The sequence below is a fragment of the Lepidochelys olivacea genome, assembly GCF_965140295.1.
Source record: "Lepidochelys olivacea isolate rLepOli2 genome assembly, chromosome: 3".
In the NCBI taxonomy this organism is placed as follows: Eukaryota; Metazoa; Chordata; order Testudines; family Cheloniidae; genus Lepidochelys; species Lepidochelys olivacea.
Window position 1 is genome coordinate 112,144,550 of NC_140413.1, and position 14,238 is coordinate 112,158,787.

At 42.0% G+C, this 14,238-nt stretch overlaps 1 protein-coding gene across 1 annotated transcript in view; it reads left to right on the forward strand.

Moving 5' to 3' along the window:
* The window catches only part of ADGB (androglobin), a 222,396-nt gene that overhangs the window by 184,221 nt on the left and 23,937 nt on the right, over nucleotides 1–14,238 (forward strand). Inside the window, exon 29 of the mRNA XM_084623349.1 lies at nucleotides 1,489–1,600. Coding sequence (XP_084479475.1) covers nucleotides 1,489–1,600 — 112 coding nt within the window. The remainder of the gene's footprint in view (nucleotides 1–1,488; nucleotides 1,601–14,238) is intronic.

The window sequence follows — 14,238 nt, forward strand, 5'->3', positions numbered from 1 at the left end:
TAGGGCGTGAGAAGTCCTTATGTCCATCCATGCTCCTAGTGTTTCTCTAATGTCTTCATACCACAGCACAAAATTTCCCAAGCAGAGTAATGTGTGTCCAGGAAACCAATGAAAAAACAGGGTCCCTACTCTGCCACCCATCCCAGCTTCTAAATGGTAAGAAGTCCTCCAGAGCCAGGCCCTCGGAAAGATTATTTGCTATGTTGTTTGTATTTATTTATATTACAATAGTGTTCAAAGTGTGCTAGATGAAGTACAGATATGTAGGAAGACAAGGAAGAATTTACAATCTAGAAAAAGAAAGACATCCCAAGATAGAGTCGGGGTCAAATGAAATGCAGGCACTTCATCTGTTCCATGTAAAATTTTGTAAGACATTTGGAGTCGACATGTGATACTTCTGGAGAGAGACTTCTTATAAGTTCATGTTACATTATGCAGCACATGAAAAAAAATTGCCCATTATTCGAGGCAAGAATTTTTTAGGAGGGAGATCAAAACTTATGGTACGAAGGATCCCTTGGCCTTCACCTGACATCATTTACATATTTGTAGGAAAATAATGTGGACATATTCCTGCTGCCAAACAGTGCTTTTCTTTCTGTATCCAATTGCTCCCCTGTTAGCTAAATGTGATTTTTTTTTTTTTTGTTCTTAAGACTGGGGTTTAATTTCAATAAAATGTTAACTTTACAGGTAGATGAATCATGCCTACTTTCAGTTGTTTCTTTACCACAGAGATAACATTAGTAGTTGAAGAGAATAAGAGATACTCTTAGAATAATTTACTATTCATTGTAAATAATGAAGAGTTCAGCATTCTAGTCACATATCTCTATTGAAAAGATAATCATATGTCCTCGTCTATGTAATGATCATGAGGTTCATTAAACAACAAACCAGTGAATGAGAAAGGAATAAAACTTTAATAAAACAAACTGGAGAGTTACTGTGGTGTACTGCTGCACACAGCCATGTGATGTTCCCAATCTGCGCCTCCAGGGCACATCTCCAAATTCCTATGTTCATAATACTGTCCGTTATGAGGGAGCATCTCTAAATGATAATCTTCTACAAACATAACTCTACAGTATGAGCATTCAAAACTCAGTGAGCTGTTGAGGGTTTATGGTTTTATAGAAGAAAAGAAGTCTTTGTGCACCATATGCTCAGGAAAATGTTACATTAAAACCTTAAAGGAGTGTAGTTCCTTATTCTATAGCTCAACTTAGTTTCACTTTGATAGTGAGTGTGCAGTTCTAGAAGGAAATTACAACAGTGTAGTTTGGCATTAGTACTGAGACTTCTTTTGAGATTCTTGTGAATAATGTGACATGTATAAGTTTGTGAACTAATTTATGGCTTCTCTTGCCATAGTTAGGCAGCCTGTGTTCAATGTCTAACAGTTTACTGAAATACTTTGGGATGCTCACTGTGGATGCATATTAATGTCATCAGCTGATTAATATATTGCCTTTGGCTTCACAGACTCACAAGTACACTATACAAGCACTGGTGTTGTATAACAGTTGGCCACTTACCGAGAGTCAGTTGGCATTTGTTCAGGCACTGAAAGAAATGGAGAAAAATGAAATCAAAGGTATGTCACTTTAAACACACCTGCTAGAGTGTGCAGTATGGTTCGTTTTTTAAAGATGTTTTATTGGTATATCACTTATTTCTGTTCAGTAAATACATAAGATATTTCCATAACTTGTATTATTATCTTTTGGTAATAACATTACACTTTTGTCAATTTGTCAAACTGCGGCCAGTGGGAGCTGCGATCGGCCGAACCTGCGGATGCGGTAGGTAAACAAACCAGTCCAGCCCACCAGGGGCTTTCCCTGAACAAACAGCGCACCGGCTTTGAGAACCACTGCTATAAATTCATCCCCAGAATGCCTAACTGCAGACGCCATGCCAGAATGCATAATTCAGACTATTTGTGAATAAAACAAATGAATTAATCCAAAAGGGTAAAGTTAAATTTCTTCAGTCTTTAAAAATTCATCACTTACTGTGACCTTACTACCAAGCAAGAAACTGAAAATGGTTCTTGCAATTTGTTTCTTCAGAATGACTGCTTTTGTTTAGTTAGTTTTCTGGTGACATCTTATAGCAATAAAGCTTAGAAGCCATGGTGATATGTGTACTATTTCTTTAACTCTATAACAGCAAGCCAGGCAGGGCGAGGACTGGGAAGGGTCCTGGGGGAAGCTCTATAGCGCAGCAGAGAGACAAAGTAGCTTTAGAGATAATACTATTCCCCATATTCTAATAAAGTTTCTTGTTCAATATTAGAACAAAGTGACTCTTTCTATCATTGTCACAGGTCAGAAGTAATTAGTACTCTCAATAAATGGCTTTGAAGTCAAGTAAATTTCTTATCTTTGCTTCCTCTTTTACCTGACCTGAAAGCCTTATGTATACTTCATGTATATGCATATTCTTTGCGTGATTGCACATGTGCATTCCACTCTAGGTGTGTGCATGCCCCAAGCATAGTCGCTGGAAATTTTTCCCTCAGTGGTACCGTCAGGGTTGCTTGAATGCCCTCTCCTGCTGCATGCCTATAGCGCCAGTATAAAGCACCCTGTGCTCTCTCAGTTCTTTTATATCTCCCCTGATGGTTGCTGGAACTGCTATCCTTGCTTTGGCTGGCTCTCTCAGATGTCTTCTCTTTTATATATTTGTACATAGTTAGCTAGTTGTAAATAGTTTTTGTCAATTTTAGTGTAAGTTGGTAACTTACTGAGTTAGCTATGTTTTTGTCTGTTACCTGGTGCCAAGGCATTCCTTGGTCATTGGGCTTCAAGCCCTGCGCCTCCTGCAACAAGGCTATGCCCCTGAGTGACCTGCTTTCAAGCTGCTGCAAGTGCCTGGGTCCTGGGAGAAGCTCACATGGAGGACCGCTGCCAGATCTGCACAGACTTTAAGCCCTGCATGAGGAAGGACCAGGCTAAGTTTTTGCTCATGGAGGCAGCACTGAGACCTCCATCTGAGCCAGGCCAGTCTGACTGGGCATAGAGTGGGGCCCAGCATCAGTAAGGAGCCTACTGGAGTCCCGGCACCATTCACCATCTCTAGTGCCCAAGAAAAGGCACAAAAAACTGTTGGCTGTCAATCCCCGCACCGAAGACAGCCAGGCATGGAGATCACAGTAGAGCGTGACCTAAGTCAGGGTACTCCTCTGTCTCAGTACCACAGAAGTTGGCACCATTAACTCTGTCACCTACACAGACACCGTGCAAGACTTGGCAGTGTCAGTGCTGGCAGTCAGGAAGGAACCTGTTGGTTCTGATCATTGTTCGGTACCAGGCCCTTCAGTACTGTCAAAGGGGAAACCCGCTATGCAGGTGTGATGGCTATGTCTGGCCATCCAGAGGGATCTAAGCAGGCCTTTTGATGGGACACTCAACAGCACCATACATGTCCCCACAACTCCAACATCGTTAACTCTCATGAAGACCCATTACTCTCCTCAAAAGTGTCCAAGATGGTGTCCCCTTCCTGCTTCTCCACTTGGGCACCAATGATACTGCCAAGAATGACCTTGAGCGGATCACTGCGGACTACGTGGCTCTGGGAAGAAGGATAAAGGAGTTTGAGGCGCAAGTGGTGTTCTCGTCCATCCTCCCCGTGGAAGGAAAAGGCCTGGGCAGAGACCGTCGAATCATGGAAGTCAACGAATGGCTACGCAGGTGGTGTCGGAGAGAAGGCTTTGGATTCTTTGACCATGGGATGGTATTCCAAGAAGGAGGAGTGCTAGGCAGAGACGGGCTCCACCTAACGAAGAGAGGGAAGAGCATCTTCGGAAGCAGGCTGGCTAACCTAGTGAGGAGGGCTTTTAACTAGGTTCACCGGGGGAAGGAGACCAAAGCCCTGAGGTAAGTGGGGAAGTGGGATACCAGGAGGAAGCACAAGCAGGAGCGCGCGAGAGCTCAGGGGTCCTGCCTCATACTGAGAAAGAGGGACGATCAGCAAGTTGTCTCAAGTGCCTATACACAAATGCAAGAAGCCTGGGAGACAAGCAGGGAGAACTGCAAGTCCTGGCACAGTCAAGGAATTATGATGTGATTGGAATAACAGACACTTGGTGGGATAACTCACATGACTGGAGTACTCTCATGGATGGATATAAACTATTCAGGAAGGACAGGCAGGGCAGAAAAGGTGGGGGAGTTGCACTGTATGTAAGGGAGCAGCATGACTGCTCAGAGCTCAAGTATGAAACTGCAGAAAAACCTGAGTGTCTCTGGATTAAGTTTAGAAGTGTGAGCAACAAGGGTGATGTTGTGGAGGGAGTCTGCTATAGACCACCAGACCAGGGGGATGAGGTGGACGAGGCTTTCTTCCGGCAACTCACGGAAGTTACTAGATCTCAGGCCCTGGTTCTCATGGGAGACTTCAATCACCCTGATATCTGCTGGGAGAGCAATACGGCGGTGCACAGACAATCCAGGAAGTTTTTGGAAAGGGTAGGGGACAATTTCCAGGTGCAAGTGCTGGAGGAACCAACTAGTGGCAGAGCTCTTCTTGACCTGCTGCTCACAAACCAGGAAGAATTAGTAGGGGAAGCAAAAGTGGATGGGAACCTGGGAGGCAGTGACCATGAGATGGTCGAGTTCAGGATCCTGACACAAGGAAGAAAGGAGAGCAGCAGAATACGGACCCTGGACTTTAGAAAAGCAGACTTTGACTCCCTCAGGGAACTGATGGGCAGGATCCCCTGGGAGAATAACACAAGAGGGAAAGGAGTCCAGGAGAGCTGGCTGTATTTTAAAGAATCCTTATTGAGGTTACAGGAACAAGCCATCCCGATGTGTAGAAAGAATAGTAAATATGGCAGGCGACCAGCTTAGCTTAACAGTGAAATCCTTGCTGATCTTAAACACAAAAAAGAAGCTTACAAGAAGTGAAAGATTGGACAAATGACCAGGGAGGAGTATAAAAATATTGCTCGGGGATGCAGGAGTGTAATCAGGAAGGCCAAATCCCACCTGGAGTTGCAGCTAGCAAGAGATGTTAAGAGTAACAAGAAGGGTTTCTTCAGGTATGTTAGCAACAAGAAGAAAGTCAAGGAAAGTGTGGGCCCTTACTGACTGAGGGAGGCAACCTAGTGACAGAGGACATGGAAAAAGCTAATGTACTCAATCCTTTTTTTGCCTCTGACTTCACGAACAAGGTGAGCTCACAGACTACTGCACTGGGCAGCACAGCATGGGGAGGAGGTAACCAGCCCTCTGTGGAGAAAGAAGTGGTTCGGGACTATTTAGAAAAGCTGGACGAGCACAAGCGATTGCAGAGACATTGGCCATTATCTTTGAAAACTCATGGCGATCGGGGGAAGTCCCGGACGACTGGAAAAAGGCTAATGTAGTGCCCATCTTTAAAAAAGGGAAGAAGGAGGATCCTGGGAACTACAGGCCAGTCAGCCTCACCTCAGTCGCTGGAAAAACCATAGATCAGGTCCTCAAGGAATCAATTCTGAAGCACTTAGAGGAGAGGAAAGGAATCAGGAACAGTCAGCATGGATTCACCAAGTCCAAGTCATGCCTGACTAATCTAATTGCCTTCTATGATGAGATAACTGTCTATGTGGATGAGGGGAAAGCAGTGGATGTGTTGTTCCTTGACTTTAGCAAAGCTTTTGACATGGTCTCCCACAGTATTCTTGCCAGCAAGTTAAAGAAGTATGGGCTGGATGAATGGACTAGAAGGTGGATAGAAAGTTGGCTAGATTGTCGGGCTCAACAGGTAGTGATCAATGGCTCCATGTCTAGTTGGCAGCGGGTATCAAGTGGAGTGCCCCAAGGGTCGGTCCTGGGGCCGGTTTTGTTCAAAATCTTCATAAATGATCTGGGGGATGGTGTGGATTGCACCCTCAGCAAGTTTGCAGATGACACCAAACTGGGAGGAGAGGTAGATACGCTGGAGGGTAGGGATAGGATACAGAGGGCCCTAGACAAATTAGAGGATTGGGCCAAAAGAAATGTGATGAGGTTCAACAAAGACAAGTGCAGAGTCCTGCACTTAGGACGGAAGAATCCCATGCACCGCTACAGACTAGGGACCGAATGGCTCGGCAGCAGTTCTGCAGAAAAGGACCTAGGGGTTACAGTGGACAAGAAGCTGGATATGAGTCAACAATGTGCCCTTGTTGCCAAGTAGGCCAATGGCATTTTGGGATGTATATAGGGGCATTGCCAGCAGATCGAGGGACATGATCGTTCCCCTCTATTTGATATTGGTGAGGCTTCATCTGGAGTACTGTGTCCACTTTTGGGCCCCACACTACAAGAAGGGTGTGGAAAAATTGGAAAGAGTCCAGCGGAGGGCAACAAAAATGATTAGGGGACTGGAACACATGACTTATGAGGAGAGGCTGAGGGAACTGGGATTGTTCAGTCTGCAGAAGATCAGAATGAGGGGGGATCTGATAGCTGCTTTCAACTACCTGAAAGGGGATTCCAAAGAGGATGGATCTAGACTGTTCTCAGTGGTAGCTGATGACAGAACAAGGAGTAATGGTCTCAAGTTACAGTGGGGGAGGTTTAGGTTGGATAGTAGGAAAAACTTTTTCACTAGGAGGGTGGTGAAACACTGGAATGCGTTACCTAGGGAGGTGGTGGAATCTCCTTCCTTAGATATTTTTAAAGTCAGGCTTGACAAAGCCCTAGCTGGGATGATTTAGTTGGGGATTGGTCCTGCTTTGAGCAGGGGGTTGGACTAGATGACCTCCTGAGGTCCCTTCCAACCCTGATATTCTATGATTCTATGTGACAGAATTTTAAAGTATAACTAAGAGTAGGTGACCATATGTCCCGATTTTATTGGGACAGTCCCACTTTTTGGGTCTTTTTCTTATATAGGCTCCTATTACCCCACTCCCCACCCTCCGTCCCTATTTTTCACACTTGCTGCCTGGTCACCCTAACTAAGAGTAATGGATTAGATTCTTAGTCCTTCTAGTTTTTCTGCACTTAGGAGGGAGCACAAAGCAGCTGGATAGCTGCCCTCCAGGAGGATTCTCCAAAACAGAGGGGGTACCGTGTACTTCTCTGCATAAGGGACATGTCAAGTTTGAGGAGGATAGGCCAGTGCACATGACATTCTTCCTGACCCTCACCAGTGCAGTGGCCATATGGACCAGTGACAGCTGACATAACTGAGAGCAGCCATTAGAACATTTTAAATTATAGTTTAGCGGTCATTTCAGCCCTTTACTGTCTATACACAAGGATCAGTTCATCCGCTGCTGAAATGCTGCCACATCTGGAGTGAAACGTGGTTGCTGTTTAGCAGCCCATGGCACCACTATGTAATAATTAAGACAGGAAGTGAAGGAGTGCCTGAATGCATGGATTGGTGCAGTTGGCTGTCAGTCATAGTCATTTGATAGCTTTCTGAACCAAGATATGCAATTCAAATCGCTTAGCACAGCAAGTGTCTCCTCTTGACATCTCCTCCTTTCTTAGTTTCAAAAACATCTCTATTTCTCAATCAACTACAGTACTAGTCCTTGTCAGTAAATCAGTATTTTGCTGGTAGAACCCAGTTGGAGCCTCTCTGCCACTAGTCAATGCCCACTCTACCTGGCCCTTATATGGATATGCATTAGGGAGATGAGGGAATATGGAGGCTTACACCTCACAGTCTGCAAAAGGGCCAGGCAGAATTGCAGTCCTTGCACACAAAGAGGGTGCAGGAACTACTCAGACACTAGTTTCCTGGAGGAGCATGGAAGCGTTGAAGAGTGAAAAGGAGAGGAAGCTGGGCAATGACTGTGTCAGTCTCCTCTAAACACCCTATACAGTTGGGCATGCAAGGGGGAGCAGCCTGAACTGCCTGATGGGGTTCAGTAGTATAACTGGGGGCTCAGGATGCAATTTGCCTCTCAGCGCTCCCCCTAGGACAGTACAGTTCCTCATCACCCCTTATTCCAGGCTGTGCCTAACACGCACAATCAAGTCCACAGTGACCAAGCATAATTTAGTAATATACTTTTAAAAATTTCAGTTCTTCCATACACAATTACTTACTGTGGTAGAATCAGTCTGTAAAAGCCCCTGGATATGTTTCAGAAAGAGTATTAATTGTTTACTATTGAAAAGTGGTGAATCAATGACTTCATACTTTTGATTACATTGACTAGCAAACTAAGAGGCTAGCTAGCTATTAGCTATGTCGGATAGATGGATGGATGAATGCAGTGTATTTCTAAGAAAGCCCAAATGAAAATCAGTTATTTTGCCTTTTTTGGTAGCTTGCTGGCAGGAGCTTCTAAATAAATAAAGGCAGATTGGTACTTGTAAGTTGCATTATCTGTCTGTGTATGCATTTCCACTGCATCTCTCTGCATAATACAGTGACTAGGTGGTAATAAAATTAAGAAAGAGGCTCTGAGGTCAAACTCTGTGCCTCTTAGCTTGGTGCATTCAGTGTAAAATCAAATATTAGCCACATTTGTTCCAGGATCTGTACTGGTTTCTGCTGATGCAGAAGATGCCATTCTCTGGCAGTGGAGGAGCATTAGGGGTTCACAAACTCACCTTTTGCTATGCACCCACAAGTACCCAGCACAGACCCCAAAACAGACATCACTGGCCATGGATGGGAGGTCAGGAGATGAGGTAACTCAGCACATTGCTAGTGCAGCCTCTGCAGGACTTGTATGGAGCCACCAACAATGATCAAAGCTGCCTACCGCTAGCAGAGACAGCAACCCAGGACACACGTTGATGCTGCTGCCACCAGCCCTCCTTTCAGCAAATCTTCCTTGAGGCGCAGTGGACCTGAACAATGCAGCGAGGTGTAGTTTCCATCTGCTTGTGCTAGCCAGGGTGATTCTGACTCACTGTACTTAGAAGTTGAATCAGGCTTAGATTTAACATTTCATATTATTGGGCCACGCAAACCCTGTCACAATTTGCCATTAATGTCACTTTCTATCACTTTCAACCAAACCACATCTAGAACTAAAAATTTAAATTTAGAAAGATGGTTTAAAATATAAATAACATTTATTTGGTTGGTTAAATGTATGCATAGAGGAGTGAAGTTCATGGAGATCTCAGTCAGTGGGACTGGGTCAGACCATCTGTTAATAATAGTGACATCGGTAAATAAAGTACAAGGGCCAAGATGTTACTAAAGAGTGGTTCCAGAATACCAAAAGTGACACACAGAAATTAATAATGGGGCTCAGCAGTCTTAACTTAATGGCTATAGAAAATTAATTTAGGCTTTCTGTTTACACTTTGAAATCCAACTGGGAATGAATCTGTTAAAGGAGACACCCCAAGGAAATATTTCTTGCAAGTGCATCTCATGTGTCTATATCTGGTTTTCATGTGTGTGAATGGAAGAATTTTTGAAATATTAAAAAGGAAAGGAGTACTTGTGGCACCTTAGAGGCTAACAAATTTATTTGAGCATAAGCTTTCGTGAGCTACAGCTCACTTCATCGGATGCATGATCTCTACCACCCTAAAGTTTCTTCTTTCTTTGTAGTGTTAACACATTTCATATATTTATAGACTGCTATCAAGATTCCCCCTTAATCATCTCTTAGCCAAGCTAAACATATATGCCTTTTAAAATATTTCTTTATAAATCAATCCCATTAGCCTCAAAATTATTTTTGTTTCTTTAATCTGATTTTTTTCCACATTATCCACATCTTTGTGCTCTGAAAAGGTTTATCATCCACAGTCACACCACTGCCCTGAAGTAAAGATTATCATTTCCATGCTTCATGTAATGCCTCTGCATATGCAACTCAGAATTGCAATGGTGTGTTTTGCTGCCATTTCCCCATGCAAACCCCCATCTATTTCGCTGTCCACTCTGACACCTAAGCCTCTTTAAGCATTACTTCTTTCCAATTTCTACTTCCTATTGGATAGCTCTGTTTCAGGTTATTTTCCCCCATATGTATGTATGGGAATTCTAGGGTGCAATCCAGACCAGTGAGGGGCTGTGTCACCCCTGCCCTGCAACCTTGGATGCCTGATAGTGCTTTGCTGTTGTAGCTTCCAACTTGGGTTGCTCACAAACAACCTGCTAGCATGCAGGTCACACCATGAGTGTTTGTGCATAGCTACAGCCCTGGTCCAGCAGTTCTGACACCACCAGCCTATCAGCAAACACCAGACACGCTCTGGCTTTCACAGGCCTTGGCTTTCACATGAGGGGTGACCCCCGACACACTCCCAGTCCTGGATTTCCCACCAAAATCTGTGTTCTGCACTGTCCAGCCCTCCCCTGGACAGTCCAGATGTATTAGATCCACTGCCCCTCTAAGAGGTCAATATACAACAATTTGCCACTTTAAATGGAATTACCCACACAGTTCACAGCACTGCATTAGTTTTGTTCAAAGAATAAAACAAGTTTATTTAACTACAAAGAGGGAGATTTTAAGTGAGCACAACAAGTAATGAGGCATTAAAGTCAGAAATGGTTACAAGAAAAATACATTTAGAAAGTATTCTATCTTTAACAAATTAGACTTGGTTCAAGATGAAGTCCTTTACCACATGTTTCCAGTAACATTAGGGACCAAATTCTCAGGCCAGGATCTGCTCTCAAAGTCCGATAGCTATTTCTTTTGTCTTTTTAGGTGAAAAGAGAGAAATGGATAGGACTAGAGAACTTGGGGTGTTTTTGCCCCTTACTTTTATAGTTCAGTCACCCTTTGAAGTCTATTTTCCTGAGAGTGACCCCTAGATAAAGTTCTTTCCAGCCCAGAGCAAGGAGATATGGCAGCATGTGGGGAGAGGAGTTATGCTGCTTTACTAAGATGCAGGTCATCTTTGCCTTCTTTCTTCCCCCTGTCACTGCCTGAGGACTCTGTTTACAGCTTATATGCAAACAAACATCCCTTTAAGACAGGTCTGCCTGACCCGTTCTACCGAACTGGGGCTATCTGAGTTTGTGAGAGCATTCCATTCATAATGGGCAAATGGAAGAAAACACAAAGCTGTTAGTGGGCAGAGCTTCCAGAGAGTGGGAGAGGATCTACTGAAAGAGATGCTGAAGGAATAGTCAGAGAAGCAGCAAGAGAATCAGGGGAGGACAGTAACAAACCTAAGGAAAGACTATATTAATAAGGAGGGAGTAACTGACAGTGGCAAAGGCATTAGAAAGGTCAAGGAGGATGAAGAAGGAAAACTAGGCTCTGAGATGTAGTCAAGAAAGGGTAAAAAATGAGCTTGGTGGAGACAGAAGATAAGCATTTGAACAAAGATAAAAGGGAAAGGGACAGTAGTTGAAAAGGGAGCTATTCCCATGTTTCTAATCTTTCTGGCTCCCTTTGGCAATTTGGTGTTGTCTGTGAATTTCATTAACATGCTGTTGATCCCCTCTTCCAGATCATCAGTGAAGTTGTCAAATAAAATCAGATAATATCAATCCCTGCAGTTTCCCACAAGGCTCTTCCCCCCACTGAATAAATTGTCATATGTCATGAGTGCTGAATTTCCACCAGTCAGTTTTCAATCCATGTGACAGAGAGAGGTTTTGTGAGATGCTTTACTGAAATATAAACATAATATATCTACCGCATTCTGATCATCCACCAATTTGTTTGATATATACACACAATCAAATTTGTTTAGCAAGATTTGATCTTTATATATTCGTGCTGTTTATCGCCCATTGCTATATTATCTTCTAGATGTTTCTTTTATTATTGGTTTCACTACAGTATTATATTGGGGACTGACGTTGGATTTATCAGATGGTAATTAATAGCATCCCTCTTTTTGAAGATTATTATAACATTCACTTTTTTCAGTCTTCTTGTATCCTTCCTGATTCTCCAGGACTATTCCAAAATAATTTTTAGTGGTTCAATACAGTTTTTAAGCAATTGTGTTAGTATTTGAGGACGTAAATCATTTAGACTAGCTGATTTGTATATATTCAGATTTTCTAACTTTTCCCTTAGCCATTCTTTACCAATAATTAATTACATTTTTAACATGGACTGGTTTATTCCCTAGTTGATTGAATTTATTTTCTTTATTTCTCTTTTAAAGACATATTTTTAAAAGGAGATTTAAAATTCATCACTAAATATTAAAAAAACAATTTTTCTATATAGGGCCTGATCTCGCACCATTGAAGTTAATGGGAGTGGTGTCATTGACTTCACTGAGAGCAGGAGTGAGCCCAGGAGGAAGAAATAAGGGAGACTTTAGGAGGGATTTTTATTAACAAAGGGCCTGCTGTCACACTTCTATTAACAAAGGGTTTCCTCACAAAGTAGTGCTTGCCACATTGGGCTCAATACAAACATTTTAGTCTGCTGAGTGATACAGAGTATCCTTCTATGGGAATTCATTTTAAGGGCTAAAAGAGATTATTCTGTCCCCTAATACTATCTGTCTTCCCAAGATAACCCAGTTGCATTGCACTTAAAACTCACAGGACATATCTGAAAATAAGGTATTATTTTAAAGTACTGCAAAATTAAATCAATACTAATATTTAGTATATGAACCAATGTTACTACTAATAGTAATATATTATCTGGACAGTTTTGTATAGATGATATGAAAATACTTAAAATACAGTAAGCCTATTTAGAACAAAATGACACTGAATATTCTAAACCTCCTTCTGAATGTGAACCCATTATTAAAGCAGTTTGGAAACTTGGCTCTACCATCCTGGACTCCCATGTGGTGTAACAAATTATGTCAATTTTCAGAGAGATGGATAGTGCCAGGAGGAGTCATAACAAAAAATTTAAAGTGAACATTGATTTTCAAACACAATTCATAGATACAACAATATTGATGTATAACAAAAAAGGACTCTCTCACCATGGGAATTTTAAGAAAGCTGCATTGAGCAAGATGGAAAATTCCTGTAACAAACCTTCATGGTTTCTGTTGGGTACTTTTTAATATAAGACAACAGTGCCATCTGCAGTAGATTTTTATACTGGAATTAACTTGTCAGGACAAGAACATGTTGTTCTTTGTTCTTCTCTTAAATTAACATTTGCATTTGTCTGCGGTTTTTATTTTTTTTAAATAGTTCACCTTTTAGATGAAGACCAGTAGTTCTCATGTGGACTATAAATTATTGTTTCATGAATGTTTAGGTGAAAGTCCATTCTTTGCACACAGTTGTCATTTGTGTTTTGTAAAGTGCTACATATATCCCTAGTACTACTGTAGATAAATAGTTAATAATAATATCCAAGAGATGCCCCTGAGCTACCAAACGTTAATCTGCATTACAACTCCCTCAACATTCAGAGGTGTTTGGATTCAGGGTTCAGCCCAAGATCTATTTAAGATAGGTGGATGCTAGTACCAGATTTTGAGTCTGAATCCAGGTTGCAGGTGAAAACCAACATCTTGCCCAAAATTTTAAATTCCATTGATTAATTTTTGCTGTTTTTTCTTTTCTTTCTTAAAATTCCTTAGAGCTGATGTTTGGCAGTATTTTTTTTTTTTTTTTTGTGATGAGGACTGGGGGAAAATAGAAAATACTATCTCAGCCATAATAATAGGTTGGTTCTTATACATGCTATATTGGGAAATGTCTGTATTGTACCGGAGATATTGCTATATATTACGTAAACAAAACTACATTAAAAGAAGGTTATTTAGATTGCAAAGTCAAGTAGTTGAAAGTTAGGAAATACCAAATTTTTGATTGTCTGTGCAACCTTTAATTCTGCTCCCAATGTGTCCATCTTGTGCACTGAATGAGGCTGAGATCCTGTGGAAAAAACAGTTGGTGATCATGTAATTATAGACTGGATTATAATTCATAGCATGAGGACGGCAATTTTTGAAAGTCAGCCCTTTGAAATCAAAAACCCTAGTTGCAGATTTATTTTTGTTAATTCTTCCATTCAGTTTGAACTGAATTAGCTCATGATCACTTGAACCAAGATTGTCCCCTACAACCATTTCTTCTATGAGGTCCTCACTACTCACCAAAACCAAATCTAAAATGGCATTCCCTCTAGTCGGTTCAGCAGCTACTTCATGAAGGAATCCATCAGCTATCGCATCTAGGAAAATCTGAGCCCTATTATTATTACTAGCACTCGTCCTCCAGTCTATATCTGGGAAGTTAAAGTCTCCTATGATCATGCAGTTTCCATTAGTATTTACTTCTTTAAAAACATTAAAGAGGGCTCTATCCATATCCAAATTAGATCCCGGCGGTCTATAGCACACCCCAAGCACTATCCCAGGGGAGGCT